The 16,009-nt window shown below is 34.5% G+C and overlaps 1 protein-coding gene across 2 annotated transcripts; it reads right to left on the bottom strand.

Moving 5' to 3' along the window:
- Positions 1-2,194: 2,194 nt before the first annotated feature.
- Positions 2,195-15,805, bottom strand: FBXO3 (F-box protein 3). 2 transcript variants are annotated; one of them, XM_034417338.3, is made up of 11 exons: positions 15,465-15,805; positions 13,230-13,319; positions 12,312-12,475; positions 11,516-11,630; positions 11,201-11,405; positions 9,747-9,792; positions 9,009-9,093; positions 7,495-7,617; positions 6,228-6,343; positions 5,669-5,859; positions 2,195-4,245 (listed from the first exon to the last, which is right to left on the bottom strand). In XM_034417338.3, the coding sequence occupies exons 1-11, from the start codon at positions 15,569-15,571 to the stop codon at positions 4,120-4,122; spliced, it is 1,368 nt and encodes a 455-aa protein (XP_034273229.2). In that variant the 5' UTR covers positions 15,572-15,805; the 3' UTR covers positions 2,195-4,119. The 2 variants fall into 2 exon arrangements, with proteins under 2 accessions (XP_034273229.2, XP_087733557.1); XM_087877431.1 differs by lacking the exon at positions 15,465-15,805 and adding an exon at positions 14,959-15,427.
- Between the last annotated feature and the right edge of the window lie 204 nt (positions 15,806-16,009).

Below are 16,009 nucleotides of genomic sequence, written 5' to 3'. Positions count from 1 at the left end.
TGCGGCAAAAGCAACTGTCAGCCTCAACTCCTTTTTTTTGTCTCTCTCCCTCTCTCTCTCTCTCTCTCTGTTTTCTCTCTCTCTTGCTGCTACAAGTTATGTAAGCATATAGAGCTGATCTTGGGGATGCGGAAGGGAGCAATAAACTTTTAAGAGAATTGCTCAGTCCTGAAAAAAAATGGAAAGCAGGAGAAATAAAGTAAATACACTTATGTAGAATACACTAATATGCCTGGATATTGTTTGGGAATGAGATAGTACAGAGAGAAATTCTGACAGTAAGCAAAGAAACAGACAAACAAATAAGGGGACGAGGAAAGAGACCTGGCATTGGCCTTCCATCCGCAGATAGTTAGGGAAGTTTCCCGTCAGTCTCAGCACTATCTTCGGGCAATCTTTTCAATAAGAAGGGGGACTCCACATTTATTAGTGTAGTTGGACTCTTTCTGCAACCAGAAAAACGATATTCCACCCACTTCTAATGTACTCCAAATGTTAGCACACCGTCTCTGTTGGTAATTGGGGAACATCAACCCCCACCCCCTGAAAATTATATTGATGGATGTATGCATTTCTAAATTCAATATGGTATTTGTATTGTGTCATTTGGGATATTTTTCTTACCTACTTAAAATGCTTACTTATCAGCCATGCCATCCAAATAGGGCAAGGCAGCAAAACCACTACTCACATGAGAATCCATAATATAAAATCTAAAGAAAACAAGATGTACAGGAGGCACTAGGAGAAACTAGGATCTGAACCACGAAGAGGGACAGAACTATCCTCTCTTCCCAGGGTGAGAGGGACCAGGGACTTCTTTTCCTTTTGTAACCCTTCTCTTTTTTGTTGTGACTTTTCTTGTGTTGCTTTCCAGGAATGAAAATACGCAATTGTTATGTGTTTCTTTTGATTGATGCTATGAGAAATGTTCCATTTTTCAGCATCTTAGTTGTGTGTTTAGGATTAACTTTCAAAACCTCTACTGGTCTTGAACCTCGGTTTGCAGCAAGGGTCAGCCAGATGCCCGTGGGAGTGTCTTAAAAGGTAGAGACTCTTTCAAGTCAAGCTCAGTGCCTAGCAACCATGCACTTTGTAACTTACTTGGCAACAACATGCAAGTGATTTGCCACTGCTGACTTCTGGAATTTTTTTCCAACTTTGTCTAGATTACAGCCCTGCCAAATGTCCAAATATTAACCAGCCTGAGCTGATGTAACATTTTTGGAATCAACTAAAGCTAATGAGATAGGGGCAACTTCAAAGATCTAGCCATGTACATCAGTATAGCACTACCCTTACAGGTATTTAATCAGAAAATCTACTTTGTTCAGTAAGCCCAAGGAAGTCCATTTATACTCTTGCACATTGAATTCATTACCATGTCAGGAAACATCAAGGATTTTCTGTTGCCTGAGGTGAAGGCAATGTGGCCCTCTCCCACTTCCATGCCCGACAGTTAACTGCATTATACTCCATTAACAGGATGAGGCTAATTTGGAGAGCTTGGGATGGGCTATATAACTATCTATAGCAATACTGTGATGCTACATTTTATCCTCTAGTCATGTTATGCTTGCGGCAGCCGTTTAGTCTGATACATCAAGTTTGACATCCATATATAAATGAGGTATCACATTGTGTGTTTGTGTGTGCCTTCGAGTCAGTTTTGACTCTTAAGAGATTGCCTGGCCAAATCTCTGCATTTTTCTTGGTAAGGTTTTTCAGAAGTGCTTTGCTGTATTGCTGTAATTTGTACGCTATAATCATAGCAATAGTTGCTAATTTATTTGTAGGTTCAATTCAGAGTTCTGGCTGTTACCCTTAAAACACTGTGTAGCTTTGGCTTCCAACTATTTCCCATCAAGATTTTTCAACTTGTGCATTCCTGGAGGAGACTTTCCATCCCAATATTAAGGAATATCACAGGCCTTTTCTGTAGTCCCCATGCTGTAGGACATCATATCTCATTTTTCACAAATCATTTAAGATCTAGTGTTCTGTTGAGAATTTGGGGCCTAGTTATATGCAGGCTGCCTTTTAAATAGTTTGTTCCTGTTTTCATTATACAGATTTCCACATTTTTTTTGTAAAACCCTGGAATTGCATAGAAGCGAACAATGAAAAAAACATGTAATAAATTAATCAAGGAATGTCAAGCATAAAGCTCCAATGTAAGAAGCACATCATCAAATAAAATGTAGTGTATTTAATAATGCTATTCGCACCAAAAGAGAAGATTCAGTTGGATGCAATACAATGGCATCTTGTAAGGCAACATACTTGAGTGTATGATTTTAAGTATCCTAATCCATAGTCTTAATATTTTTACCTATACTAGCAATAATAGTACAAGCCCAGTAAATCTAAAAGTGCCTTGTATACAAATGAAGCATTAGACTAGAAGTTACAGAACAGCATTATAGAAAATATGCTGCTGTAATAACTCCAAACCCTGTACATACAAACCAATTTTTGGCATTCTGATTTCCTTTTTCAGTGCAAAAAGAAACCATAGTACAAGTCTTATAACAGGCTTAACAGAGTTTTAAAAAACTTTAAAGTATAAAATTGCATGTCATATGTAATTTGAAGGGGGAAAAACCCAAATCTTGTCTCTATCACTATGCATGACATAGTCCTATTCATTTTAAGTAATTACTACTGTACAAAAACATCAAGTCTTTGGCCGTTAAAAGTTTGTTTCAACCCTCCTGAAAAAAAATGGGCCAGAAGTCTAGGGTACAAACAGTTTTTTCCTCCAATTTCCCCAATACATTTTACATTAAACTTTTAGATTCATTGTCTTGAAGTTTAACTTGAAGTTTTTGCTTCAGTAAATAGAAGAATGACTAACAATTAATTCAGCTGATACAAAAAAATATTATGTAGAAATTACTGTAATTACTGTATGAATTTTTATCTCACACATTCTCATGTCATTATTCCTTTGAAGTGAATGATAAACATTTCCTTTTATACTATATTTCTTTTCCAATTTATTCGGAAACCAATTTTTTCCTATTCCCAAATAAAAATAGTGTTCATCCAGTAATTCTTGTATAATTCTGTGTTATGGCAATTTACTACTTCCATCTACATCAACTCTGAAACTGGGATCTGTACAGATCTCCCAGTATTAAGGATTTAACATTCAGTCCTGTTGTATGTTTATGCAAAAGCTTTTCTAAAATCAGTGGGACTAAGTACCATATAAATACTTGTTTCAACTATTTCACTTTTCCAAAATCTTTACAATAACTCTTGATGCAGATTCTTAGCTATGACTATTTTTCAAATGGTTTGTTTTTAGAAATTATAAAAATCCATATATCATTCAGAAAACACAAAAGGTTTATCTTTAAATCAAATTTCTAATCATTTATCACATTAGATAAATGGTATTTGAAGGACGAATGCTATTTACATATTTTTATTACATAATAAATGAGAAAATGTAATAGGCAATTTGCATTTCATAATCTGGTGCAGCTCAATCAAAGTGAAGGGCTGTAGAAGATCTATTATATTATGAGAATGAATGCAGGATTAAAAACATGACAGTTTTTTCTAATAATTTTAGTTTCCTGTTATATGTCCTAATTTTAACAATACAAGAATACCCAATTCCACCTAAAGATCATAAATACTTTAAATATTTCATTCACTTATATCAGAGGTAACAATACAAAACTGTTGTGAAAATGGCATGCTTATTACTACTATTTTGTTTGCCATTACAGTTTTATATATATAAAAAAGAAAACCAAGCACCATTCTACATTTAAATAACTTTTATATATACAGTACTAAAGTACTCCCAAAGTAAAGTTTTTCAGAATAATAAAGGTTCCCATGCTACTGAATTTCCATCTTACCTCTTCTTCAAAACAAATGAAAAATAAAGGAAAATCTTGTTTGTACACCTGATCAGGTACAAGCCAGAAGCACTATCAGCATTCATATCAGTTACTCCACAGTCAAGTATTTAATATATACATACATACACACATGCATGTGTGTTTGTATATTTATATATGCATGTGTGTGTATACATACACATACACACATATATACTCATTTATTCGCAGAACCCCATTCATTGTTTTGAAAGTCTGATCAGGTCTGACGTGGACAACGCCCTGAAGGAATCGGAATGCCTAGAATTCTATGTCTATCTTCATATTCGTCAGTATCTGTTGAGTCTTCCTCCTCATCCATGGCACAATCATTGTGATTGGTTTCCTAAACGCAGGAAAGGCAACATAATTTAGATTTTCAGTTTCTTTAAAGAATCATCCTAGGATTAATAATAATGACAATAATTATGATAGTTTTGGTGCCTTCAAGTCAGTGTTGACTCCTAGCCACTATCTGTACTAGTCCCCTCAGTTTTCTTGGCAAGATTTTTCAGAAGTTGTTTGCTATTGCTTCCTTCTTAGGGCTGAGAGCAAGTAACTGGCTCATGATTCCCCAGCTGGCTTTGTGCCTAAGTGAAATTAGAAGTCACAGTCTCCCGGTTTCTAATCTGATGCCTTCAACCATTACACCAAACTGGCTCTCTAATGCTTATATTACCATCTCAATAAAACACAACAACAGAACCATAAAGAAGTTAATATATTAATATCTCATTTTTGCTTTTTGTGACATCCATATACTTTTAACTTGTTTTCACAATTGGCTAGCTAAATATTTAACTAAATTCTCGCTACTGCCATATTCTACTTATAAAATAATAAATCTAAATAGAACATTTTAATAGATATCCCAAATTGTAACTTACAAAACTGCTGAATATATTAGAAATGACTACTCAGTTATGTACAATATTTCTCAATTATGTAAAGTGCCTAAATAATTGGGACTCAATATTCTGTTAAGCAGGCCATGCAGGTAAATAGAAAGCAAACATGAATTATTGACAAAACAGGATATGAAACCTAATCTAATATTCTGTTTCTTAATCAGCTAATTCAATTTTTGTAGGACCAATGAGTAAAATATTCATCCACATCAGTTTTTTTTATTAAAATACTATATAGGATCTTTTATTGTGTATTAGAATGCTTTTAAATGTTTTATGAACTCTACCTTAATAATTTTCAGAGAATAAAGTTTTTTAACAAAGCACATCAAGACAAGATCTGCTTTTTTATTTACACTGTTATAGAGTACCTAAATTAATACAATATAAATTATTGTCAAAATGTAGAAATGTAGTCCAAAACAATCCTGTCAAAAATATTTCATTCTCAGCTACTAATGTTAAGTATCATTGTGATTATATATTAATCATTTATCTAAAATTCATCTTGTTGGATTATACTTTTAAATGAAATTACGTAGCCCTTATGGATTTTTGCAATAATTGTAATAGATCCTCCATTCTGCATGTTTAACACATATTTACTATCAGAAAGCAAATTAGATTGTTGAACATCCAGTTTGATTCTGAAAGCTACGAATTGTACCCAATTATGACCATCCTATGATGCAACAGGGAAGCTGGACGTAAGTTTAATGAAAGCAATGAAAAGTCTGTTCATAAAGGATGTTGCTTTGATAATTTTTATGCAAAAAGAATACTATTTTAAAAATACAAGTCTACTAGAATTCAGGGACGATATATAAAAATTATTGCCTAAACCAAGTTGTTTCAACTTACCATACGTGCGATGGATACTTTGAATGTTGGGCAAACCATGTGAAATCTAGGAATGGTAACATTAAAAAATCTATCTTTGTAGTATAGACAATGGAATGTATAGTATCCTTCCATGTATCCTGATGTAGTAGCAAATGTAGTACAACTAGTATACTCATAGACTCGACCAGGACTAATTATTGGAAATTCTCCTGCAGAAATAAAATGATTAAGAAAACTTTAGAATCAAGTACACATAAATTAAGGCCAAATTATATGTTAGGAGTAAATAATTATTTTAAAATGTGATTCAATAGCTTGTAACAAATGTGGCTTGAAACAAGTAAGATATCATGCATTTCTTACAGATCTCCTGAGTGCTCTATGACAATCAGAATACTGAAATTTAATCTGAACATGGATGTACAGGTCTTCATCTATTGTGAAATAAATTCTAGACTGAGCACAGCAGCTTGTGGTTTTTTTCTTTAAACTAAACAGCCAATTTAATCAAACATCTTTATTATTTTAAGCAAATTAACCAATCATTTAGTTAAAATTTTGAAACAATATCCCTTACCTACTACTCCAGGACCCTGGACCTCCTCCACATCACCTTTGGCATTTGTTATTCTCCAATAACGGCTGTCTAATTGACAAGTCTTTTCTGGAAGTGCATCTTTGGACATCTCAATTCTAAAAAATTACACAAAACATTTCTTTTAGAAATGTGTCATCTACACAGCATAGCAGCATACATTGTCCAGAAATATTCATTTTTTAGTCTTGTGGAAATATTTTTGTAAAGGAAGCAAGATGTATGCTATCTACATTACATATCAGCTTATGAATGCAATGTAATTTGAGAAAAGTAGGCATTTTAAAAAGAAATAAGATTTTTTTTAAAAAGAAAGTAAACAGCAGACATTCTGCTTTTCACATACAGTATACAGCATCACATATTCCTCAGTGATACGATAAAAATTTCTGAGCATCTTATTTTTTTAGCCAGAAGGTATCATATGTATTCTATCATGAGCATTCTGTGATAAATGGCTATGATATATGTAGAACCATATTACATAACCACATATTATAAGAGGCAATAAGAAGCATTTTCCTATGGAGATAAATACATTTTGACTGTATTGGAAATACAAGTAAAGTGTTTAAGAAAAAGTACAACCACAATTGAGCCCAGTATTTCTGAACAACAGAATTGAGCCCAGTATTTCTGAACAACACTTGAGACATTTGTTAAGTGAGTTTTGCTCCATATTAGCTTTCTTGCCTCAGTTCTTAAATGAATCACTGCAATTGATAAGTTAGTAACCTGGTTGTTAAGTGAATCTGGCTGCCCCATTGATTTGCTTGTCAAAAGGTCGCAAAAAGTGATCACATGACAGTGCAACCGTCATAAATGGGACGTTACCAAGTGTCCAAATTTTGATTGTGAGACCATGGGGATGCTACAAATGTCGTAACTGTGAAAAATGGTATAAGTCACTTTTCTCGGTGCCATTGTAACTTTGAACAGCCACTAAATGAACTGTTGCAAGTCGAGGACTACCTGTACACTAAGGAAACCAACCTGACACGTGTGGAAACAACATGTGATTATTACAGGAAAAAAATACTGAACTGGAATGGTTTTCAGACCAATATCTCTGTTTTACATTGCAAAACAATCCAAAAACTTAGTTTGGGTTCTCAAGTGGTAGAAATCAATATTTGCACATTTTTTCAATTATTCTTAAAAATATTTTACATTTTTAAAAATGTTTTTAATAATTAAACATGCAGTTAACAATGTGATTAATTCATTAATATGATTGTACTAATTTTACCTGATTCTGTAAGTGAAGAAGTAATGAGGCGGATGCACAGAGCTGAGTTCAGGGAGGAAAGATGTGGAAACTGAAACAGTAATATCTCCTGTTTTGGCAACACAGTCCTTTTCATGAACGTATCTAGCAAATGCAAAAGTAAAATTTTCTTATCTGATATGTAAAGGAATAAATATTGAAAGATTAAAGCCAACATTACATGTTTCAAATAGTGCATTTTATACTTTATTCAAACCTGTATTAATACATCTGCTATTTCTACTGTACTCACATCTAAATATTGTAATGGTTATTTCCTCACATCTACTTTTCATCATTACAAATACTTATAAATAACATGAAGATATTAGTTGAAACCAGGACTGGAAATCCAAGTTTCCAAGAGCAGCTATACCTGCCATTCAGAGAGCCAAAAGCTATTCTAGAATCACCTAAACTATACAACACGATATCTTGTCTGTACAATTTTGAAAACCCTGCATAATTAGTGGGGCTCCCAACCTAATGAGTAACAGCATCACAGCAATGACTTATAACAAAAATAATATAGTAATTAATGCCAACATTACATTCTCCCATTTCTAATGCTGATAATTCAATCTCCAAAGGCCTCCTAGAAAGCCTTTTAACAAATATCTAGAAAGTGATGATAGTAGGAACCATTCTTTTTGGGATGGGGGTGGGTAGGTAAGGGCAAGTTATTTCAGAGAAAAGGAGGTTCCACCAAGAATGACTGCCTCTGTCATAACCTTAGCATAACTTTTGTTTAGCACAAAACAATACAGATAGTTGTCAATTTATGACAGTTCATTTAGTGACCATTCAAAGTTACAACAGCACTGAAAAAAGTGACATGACCATTTTTACACTTATGACCATTGCAGCATCCCAATTGACAACTGACTCACATTTATGACAACTGCAGTGTCCCAGGGTCATGTGATCCCCCTTTGTGACTTTCTGACAAGCAAAGTCAATGGGGAAACCAGATTCACTTAACAACCATATTATTAATTTAAAACTGCAGTGATCCAATTAACAAATGTGACAAGAAAAGTCATAAAATAGAGTACAACTCACTTAATCAATTTCTCACTTAGCAACATAAATTTTGGGCTCAATTGTGGTCGTAAATCAAGGATTACCTGTATATTAGGAAAACATTTTTCCTAACAGCCTGCTTTTTTTGTATTACAGATAAATAACAAATGGATTTTCATTTTAAAATGTAGTTTTATTTAAAGAATGTTAAATTGTTTTCTAAAATATAGTAAAACATTTCTCTCAATAGTTTTGCATATGTTATTAATACTTTTTACAAGACTATGAGCCTTTGTTTCTGTAATCTGTAGTACAAAACCTTTGCTTTCTCATTTACATATTATTACTATACCTAAATACTATCAATATTCATATTTATACAAATTTCTGTTGTTTTTTCTTAATTACAATAAAATATAATATTGTATACTGTATTGTAACAGTATTGTACTGTAAAACTAAATTTATAATACCTGAAAATCTGGTCTCGAATGATTGGATAGCCACCTGTTATTACATTGTTAACATAGGAGGTGAACCACTCCAAATAGGAATTACCTAGATGTTGAAGAAGGAAAAACAAGTTTACAAGAAAAAACAAAACAAAACCAGGATCAATTGATTAGATCTTTAATAGAATCGATAAAACTCAAGTCTTCCTTGTAACAAATATATTGTCTCATTTGATGGCAACTATAAACAAGCTAGGTATCTAATTAAGCTGATACAATATTAATTAATAATTTATGAATATAAACATCAGAGTGAACAGTAAAGACTGAATAGCTCACTCTTTATGTAGAACTAGAATATCACAGTAAAAGACATCACTGGGGTAGAAAGATGGATTGGAAATTAGTTTTCAAAGATTTATAATAACCTGCACAAAGGTTTAGAGTAGGTAATGCATGCCAAGAATAGTTGTTCCATATAATTTATTTCCTGAAACTGTGCTTAAATAGCTGCCAATCAACTTTCTCCAAGCAGATGAGTTTCAATTATGTTAGACTATAATCTCATCTGTAGTTGATCCAATAGTTGACTCACTTTATTTACTAGGAGGAAAGCTGCTGTAAAGACACATAGTAATGTCAGATATGTTGAGCATCTGTTGGGAATAAGCATATACATGTTGCTCATCATCCTAATTATCATCTTCCCGTTATTCCTCTTGAAAATGTTTCTCCATTAGAGTTCCAAAACATATTTACCTGTGATAAACATATCAATTGCAGATGGATTACGGGCCATTTGATCCTTCAAATAAAATGAAGAAGGTTATTTGTATCCTAAAATAAATATTTTTAAAAGGCAAGACGAATACTACATAAACAGCAATAAGATTTCTGTCACTTTTTATGGAGTTTTAGTCTTGTATACTCTCTCTTTAAAAAAAGTGTGTTGTACAAATAGATTGTTTGCTACTAACATTTATAATAATTTAGCAAACTAAACTGGAAAATTTAATTTTGTTATATTATCAAGAACATAGTTTGAAAAATCACTAAAAATACATGAATTAAACCCTTTAAATTTGTAACTTTTAAAATATTGTTATTCTAGTTTAAAGCAAATTACAATATCCTGTTAGGATGCAGCCTATTACACTGACATTTCAATCCTAAAACAAGCAAAGAACAGTAATATTTTTAGAATATGCTACTGAGTTGTACTATTACTGTATAAGTAACTTTACATCCAAGATTTATAGTTTAAAATACTGATGAAAAATTCAATTAAATACAAAGGAAAAAAATTAAGACCTTAGTATTATATAGATGGAAAAGTTATATTATAATATGTTTGGGAAATGAAAGTTTTGGTTTCAGGAATTCTGAGAGAGAGGTTTCTCCTTTTAGGGGAACTAAAAACAGGATGTACTGGCAAGCAGACGAGATGTGATTTTCACAATGTAAAAGTTGTTACTGGAAATTTATTTTGAATACATTCAAAATATAAGAACATGATAAATGAACACTCTTCTACCATTAAGCAAAATCCTGTGTTATCAGGGATATACGAACAATCTGATGCGAAAATGACAGAATTGATTTTTATATCTTAGCACAATAAAGAGATGCTACATTTAATTTTTATTGTATTGACAAACAATGTATTACTATAGATAAAACTTATGCCAATTTTTATAAAAATCAGCAGAGCATTATCGTCTACCAATTTTTCAAGTTATTCATATAAACAAACATTTCCAAAAGTGTAAATGTTCTTAATAATATACAGCACTAAGTAAAAACTATAATAACTATACCATTACATTACGATTTGTCAGTCTATTCCAAATCATCATGCAGTATTTTATTTCTGATGATTTCCTACTCACAGTTCTCATCTAACAGTTCCTCTGACTGTTGATCTTGATGCAAAGGGTTTTTTTTCAACGGCCTAATTAATTTTCACTTTTCTGACAGCGGTTAGAGCCCTTGCTATCCTCTCAAACCTGTTTCCTCTCCACCAGTTACAACTTAAAACATTCATGTGACCTTTTGCCACTGATGGGAAGGGGAGGGGGAATCAGATGAAAAAGCAGCTGACTTTAAATATTCTACAGAAACAGTCAAATTATGCCCATGGTTATGTATCAGTTTCATGAAGTGTGCGAGCAGCATTATTGCTGTCTAAAAATACATTTACAAATCTTTCTTACTGGACATTGGTAGAAGATTTCATACTTATTGCGACCCTCCACGCTCTCCAGAGCCATATATTGACTCAATCCAGTGTGAATGCAAAAGGTTAAGGGAAGGCATTGCTTCAGTCCTAGTCGCTGCTGAAAACCCCCAGCTGCTGTGTCTATGTCCAATAAATCTTCAGAGCGATAGTGATTGGAGAGTGCCATGCTTCCCATCAACCTTTGTATAAAAAAAAATTAAAATATGCTTAAGAACATTAACATAATTTTTGAATTCTTGTGCATAAAATTAATTCCAAAGAGCAATTAATATGAATTTTAATCTCTCACCCTGGGACAACCAGCTTCTGTCCATTATGGATTCGAAATGAACATCGATAATCATCAGGTAATTTGCAACCAATCTGTGCCTCCACTGCATCCAGATCATCTTCCTGAACGCTGTCTGTTATAAGTTACAAGTTTTCACACACAATTTCACACAATATAAACAAGCAACAATCTAAGACCCAATGCTAAACTGCTCAGCAAGTCCCATAGAAATCAGCAATTCTGATAATTGTGTTAGGTTCATCTTCAGAATGTAAATGGGGCACTTTGTAACCTGTGGAACACAAAAAGAGCATCTCTATTGAAAATTTTAAATTAGATGCTTCCTGAGTAAGGCACACATGGAAGTTTCTAGTCTATCTCTGTGTTCATGTGCGTGCACTGCAACTTCCCTTTACATTGAAAGACTTGCATTAATGATTTGAAGAGAAGCAGTTCATTTGTTCTCCTGAACTCTGCAGAGCTTCTCTTTTGAATGCTTTGCACATTCCTATAAACCAGAAGTAAATAAAAATTTTACTTCCAAAAAACTCCAGGTAGTTCTTGGGTTATGATGGCAATTGAGACTGGGATTTCTGTCACTATATGATGTAATAAAATATAATGTCACTTGACCACATAGCTTAACAGCAGCAATCTTGGCATTCCTGGCTCCCGTTGTAATTTATGTAATTATGACACTCGCTAATAATTGTTATTGAGTTTCATATATATAATGGCAAAGTTAATTTCAAAATTTGGGAAGAAAAATCAAGGTACAAAGCTTTTCAAAATGTCAAATATATATTAACAATACCTTTCAAAGAACTAATCATCCGAGGACAGTGCTGCAACAAATATTTTTCCAAATCATCCCAGGCTTTTTTAAGTGTAGCATAATACTGAATATATGTTCCCAAATCAGCATACATATCTATGAAAATTGCTTTCCAGCTCTTACTTCTTCGAGACTTTTCAGCTCTAAAAAAATCAAATATATACATATATTTTAAAAGCAGCAAATGGTAATATAAATGCCACATTTATACATTATGTACATTGACACTGTAGATAAGATTAGAAAAGCTGTTTCAAATTGAAATTTCTTTTAATCTGAGCCTGAAATAGTTATTGCCTGCTAAATGTGTTGAACTCAAAACTTTCTATACTCCATTAATTAAAGCAAGGTGGTAGTGAGATCAGCCCAGGTCTATTGAACACTGAATCACCTGGTCTGGTGATCTACTCTAACAAATTTAAACTGTTCTAGTATACCTGCAGGAGAACCAATTAATGTTTTAGAAGTTATTCCTGAAGAATACATTTGATCATGTCAAATTGATATTTAGAAACATTTCCAGTTAAGTGAAAATGAACAAAACCTCAACTCTTAATTCAATATTTTAAAATATCACTCTCTCTCCATATACATATTTATCTTCTTACAACTCATACTGAGCTTAAGGAATTAATGCATTAATTAATATATCAAATAGAGCAAAAACTCCATGCAATCTACAAATGGCTATTTGTAAGAATAGATATAAATGTATATAGATATTTATAAATAATTACTCATATTTGAAATAAAAATAGCAAATAACTCAGATGGTTACACCTAGAGGCAATTTCAAAGCCTTGTTTTTCCAGTTTCCAATATTACAATTATTAACTTGGATTGGATAAAAATTATAAGACATTTTTATTTTATGAAAAATCAAATATCCACACTTACTCAGAAAGAAGCCAGTATTTCTTACAATGCCTCTTCCATAATGGATCATGGACTGAAAGTTGATTTAATCTACGACTTACAAAACAGCAACTGCAACAAAGAGGTATCAGATTAAATGTAATGCTAATGCTAAGGTAATTTTTATTACACAGAAGAGAATGAAGCTGAAAACCTCCCAGGTTTGAAATTAAAATTAACATGTTTTATGCATACCTTTAATACTCAATTTTTAAATGACCACACATTAAATTATTTAAAGCAGATGTTCTAGATATATATTTATTTGATCACTTAGTTTCTTTTTCTGAAGCTTTCAGGATTCAATATTTAAAGAAATTGCCAGCATTGATCTGGAAAGATGGAATTAATGACAAGGAAACATGGAAATCAATAAAAAAGAAAGAAAATGTTCCCACTACTAGAAATTTATTATTTCCTTAGTTTTCAATAAATAATGCAAACATATTACTCTTAATTTCCATTCATAATTTTGAATGTCAAACTCAACATTTTATATAAAATTCTGCCAGCACATTGAAAGTTGTACGCTCAAGGAACAATCTGTTTTTGTGGTGCCATTAAGTTAGAAATAATGGACTACCATTGCAGTTTGTACCAGGCAGTAATTCTGCTGGCTTTTTTGGAAAACTATTAAGAGCTATTTTCTGGCATAGGGGGTTGGGAGGGTAGGAGAATCTATGGTGTTCTTATTGACTGGTTTCCTCAGTTGCCACTTTTATGTTCTTTTTTTTGTTCTTATTTGATCTTCTTATGGTTTTGTATTTTTAACGTTTGATAGCCAGAGTCATATTTTATAGTTCTTCCATTCACAAGTGTTTCAAAACATGTTACTTTCTCTTACAGTTTTAGAATGAGATTATCTATTATAGCTAAGTGAGGATGCAGGATTACAATGTATAGTTAAATTATGACAGGTATTGCTAACAGATTAGCTCACAGCAACTAATCATAAGTTTTAAAGTGACTGACAAAACAAAATCTGATGAAATGTCAAAACATTTATCCTATAATTTTAATGTTCATTATGCAATTCACTGTTATTTAGTGGCCAACTTAACCACTGAGGGACCCCCCTTTCAATTTTGTTTGATGTTGCTCTCTCGACATAAACACTAGTCTCAATCATCCAGGTCATTGTTGTCCCAAAGGTGCTTTTTCATGAGGCAACTGGACTTTCTGGTTTTTCTTTGAAGACTTTTCACTTCTCATCCAAGAAGCTTCTTCAGCTCTGAAAAAGCTTCTTGGGTGAGAAGCAAAATGTCTTCAAAGAAAAACCAGGAAGTCCAGTTGCCTGTTGAAAAAGCACCTTTGAGACTAGACACTAACTGAAAGATAACTCACTTTTATTTTCACTTTTTTCACTGTTTTCACTAGGCGTTCTTTCCCTGTTATTTTGGAGGAGGTGAGCAATCTCACAGAAGAAAAAAAAATATTTGAAAGGTTAAGTAGCTCCTTCTTTCTCCAATCTACTGTAGGAGCTGATATATTTTCCACTGCAAAAGGTGGTTCATTTAAGATCATCAGCAGAAAATTACATCAGGACACAGGCACTAAACCCGTTCTGAGTCAATTCAACTAACGTCCTACAGTGGGAACCATCAGCCCCCACACGAATAATTCTACTAATTGTGTTTCTCCTTCTCAGCAAAGCCTTAAATACCGTATCACAAGGCAAGGCCCGTTTTAACGCAGTGAATAATGCAAGCACCTGTTGATACATGCAAGCCTGGTGAAAGAAACCTGTCCATCAGCAAAGGGAGGTGCTTGGAAGGTTCTTCGATGCCCTGGCGAGGAAAAGCCTTCAGCTCTGCAGCCAGCAACATCGGAAAGAAATGCTTTCCCCACACATCGAGGCCTCTGCCCAGCTTCCTGCCCCACGGAAAACCCATTTGCCCCGGTTTTCGCTCGACCTCAAGGAAACCTCACCCTTCTTTCGTCACCAATCCCCATTTCCAGCCTGCTCAGAGACCCTCGAGACACCCCTCCCTCCTCCCCCCCCTCCCTAAACCAAGCCTTCCAATCCCCATCCATGAGGGGGGGAGAACGGAGCCACCGAGCTGGCTTCTCCCCCCCTCCGCCTCTCCTAAGAGGACACCGTCGCCCTTCGCCTCCCTTCTTTTCCAATGGCTGTCGCTGCAGGGGAAAGTAAGGGGCGGGTCAGTCATGCCACCGGCTCTGCCTCAGCTCCCCCCCCGTTCCCGGCGGTGCCCCCACCTCATGAGGTCTTTGTAATCCAGGAAGCTTAGGATGAGTAAAAGCGGGTCAGTGGGCAATTGCTCCAGGCTGAGGGTCGTCAAGTCCTGCTCGGCGACGGCCGCCATCTTGACGCTTGCACTGCTGGCTCTTTGCTCCCGGCCCGAGGCTCCGCCCCTTACTTCGCTCGGATTGAGCCACGCGGAAGGAAGCCCGCCCACAAAGCCTGTTACCTGCGCGCGGAAGGCGCGTGCTTCTTCCCTCCTCACGCGGGTTTGTTATCAAAACAAGCGGGGAGGGGGGAAAGGAGGGAGTCGCGCGCCGAAAGGTCTGGCCCGAGAGGAGGGAGGCCTGACCTGCCTGAAAATACGCCTCGCCCTCCTCCCTCCCCCCTTGGTACCTTATCAGGGATGAACAGTTTGCCTGCAATTTTTTAATCTTACTAAGCCATGGGGGGCCCTTTTTAAAGAGCGTCGCCCCAGACTGAAATTGAAGCTCAGTTTGGCCTTCGCGTTAAGCCCGGCTTTGTACAAAAGTTCTCTTTTTTTTTCTCTATAATTCAATAG

The sequence above is a fragment of the Pantherophis guttatus genome, chromosome 1, assembly GCF_059756535.1.
Source record: "Pantherophis guttatus breed Tessera chromosome 1, ASM5975653v1, whole genome shotgun sequence".
NCBI lineage: Eukaryota > Metazoa > Chordata > Lepidosauria > Squamata > Colubridae > Pantherophis > Pantherophis guttatus.
The sequence above is the reverse complement of the archived record's forward strand: the minus strand, read 5'-3'. Positions and strand labels throughout refer to the sequence as shown.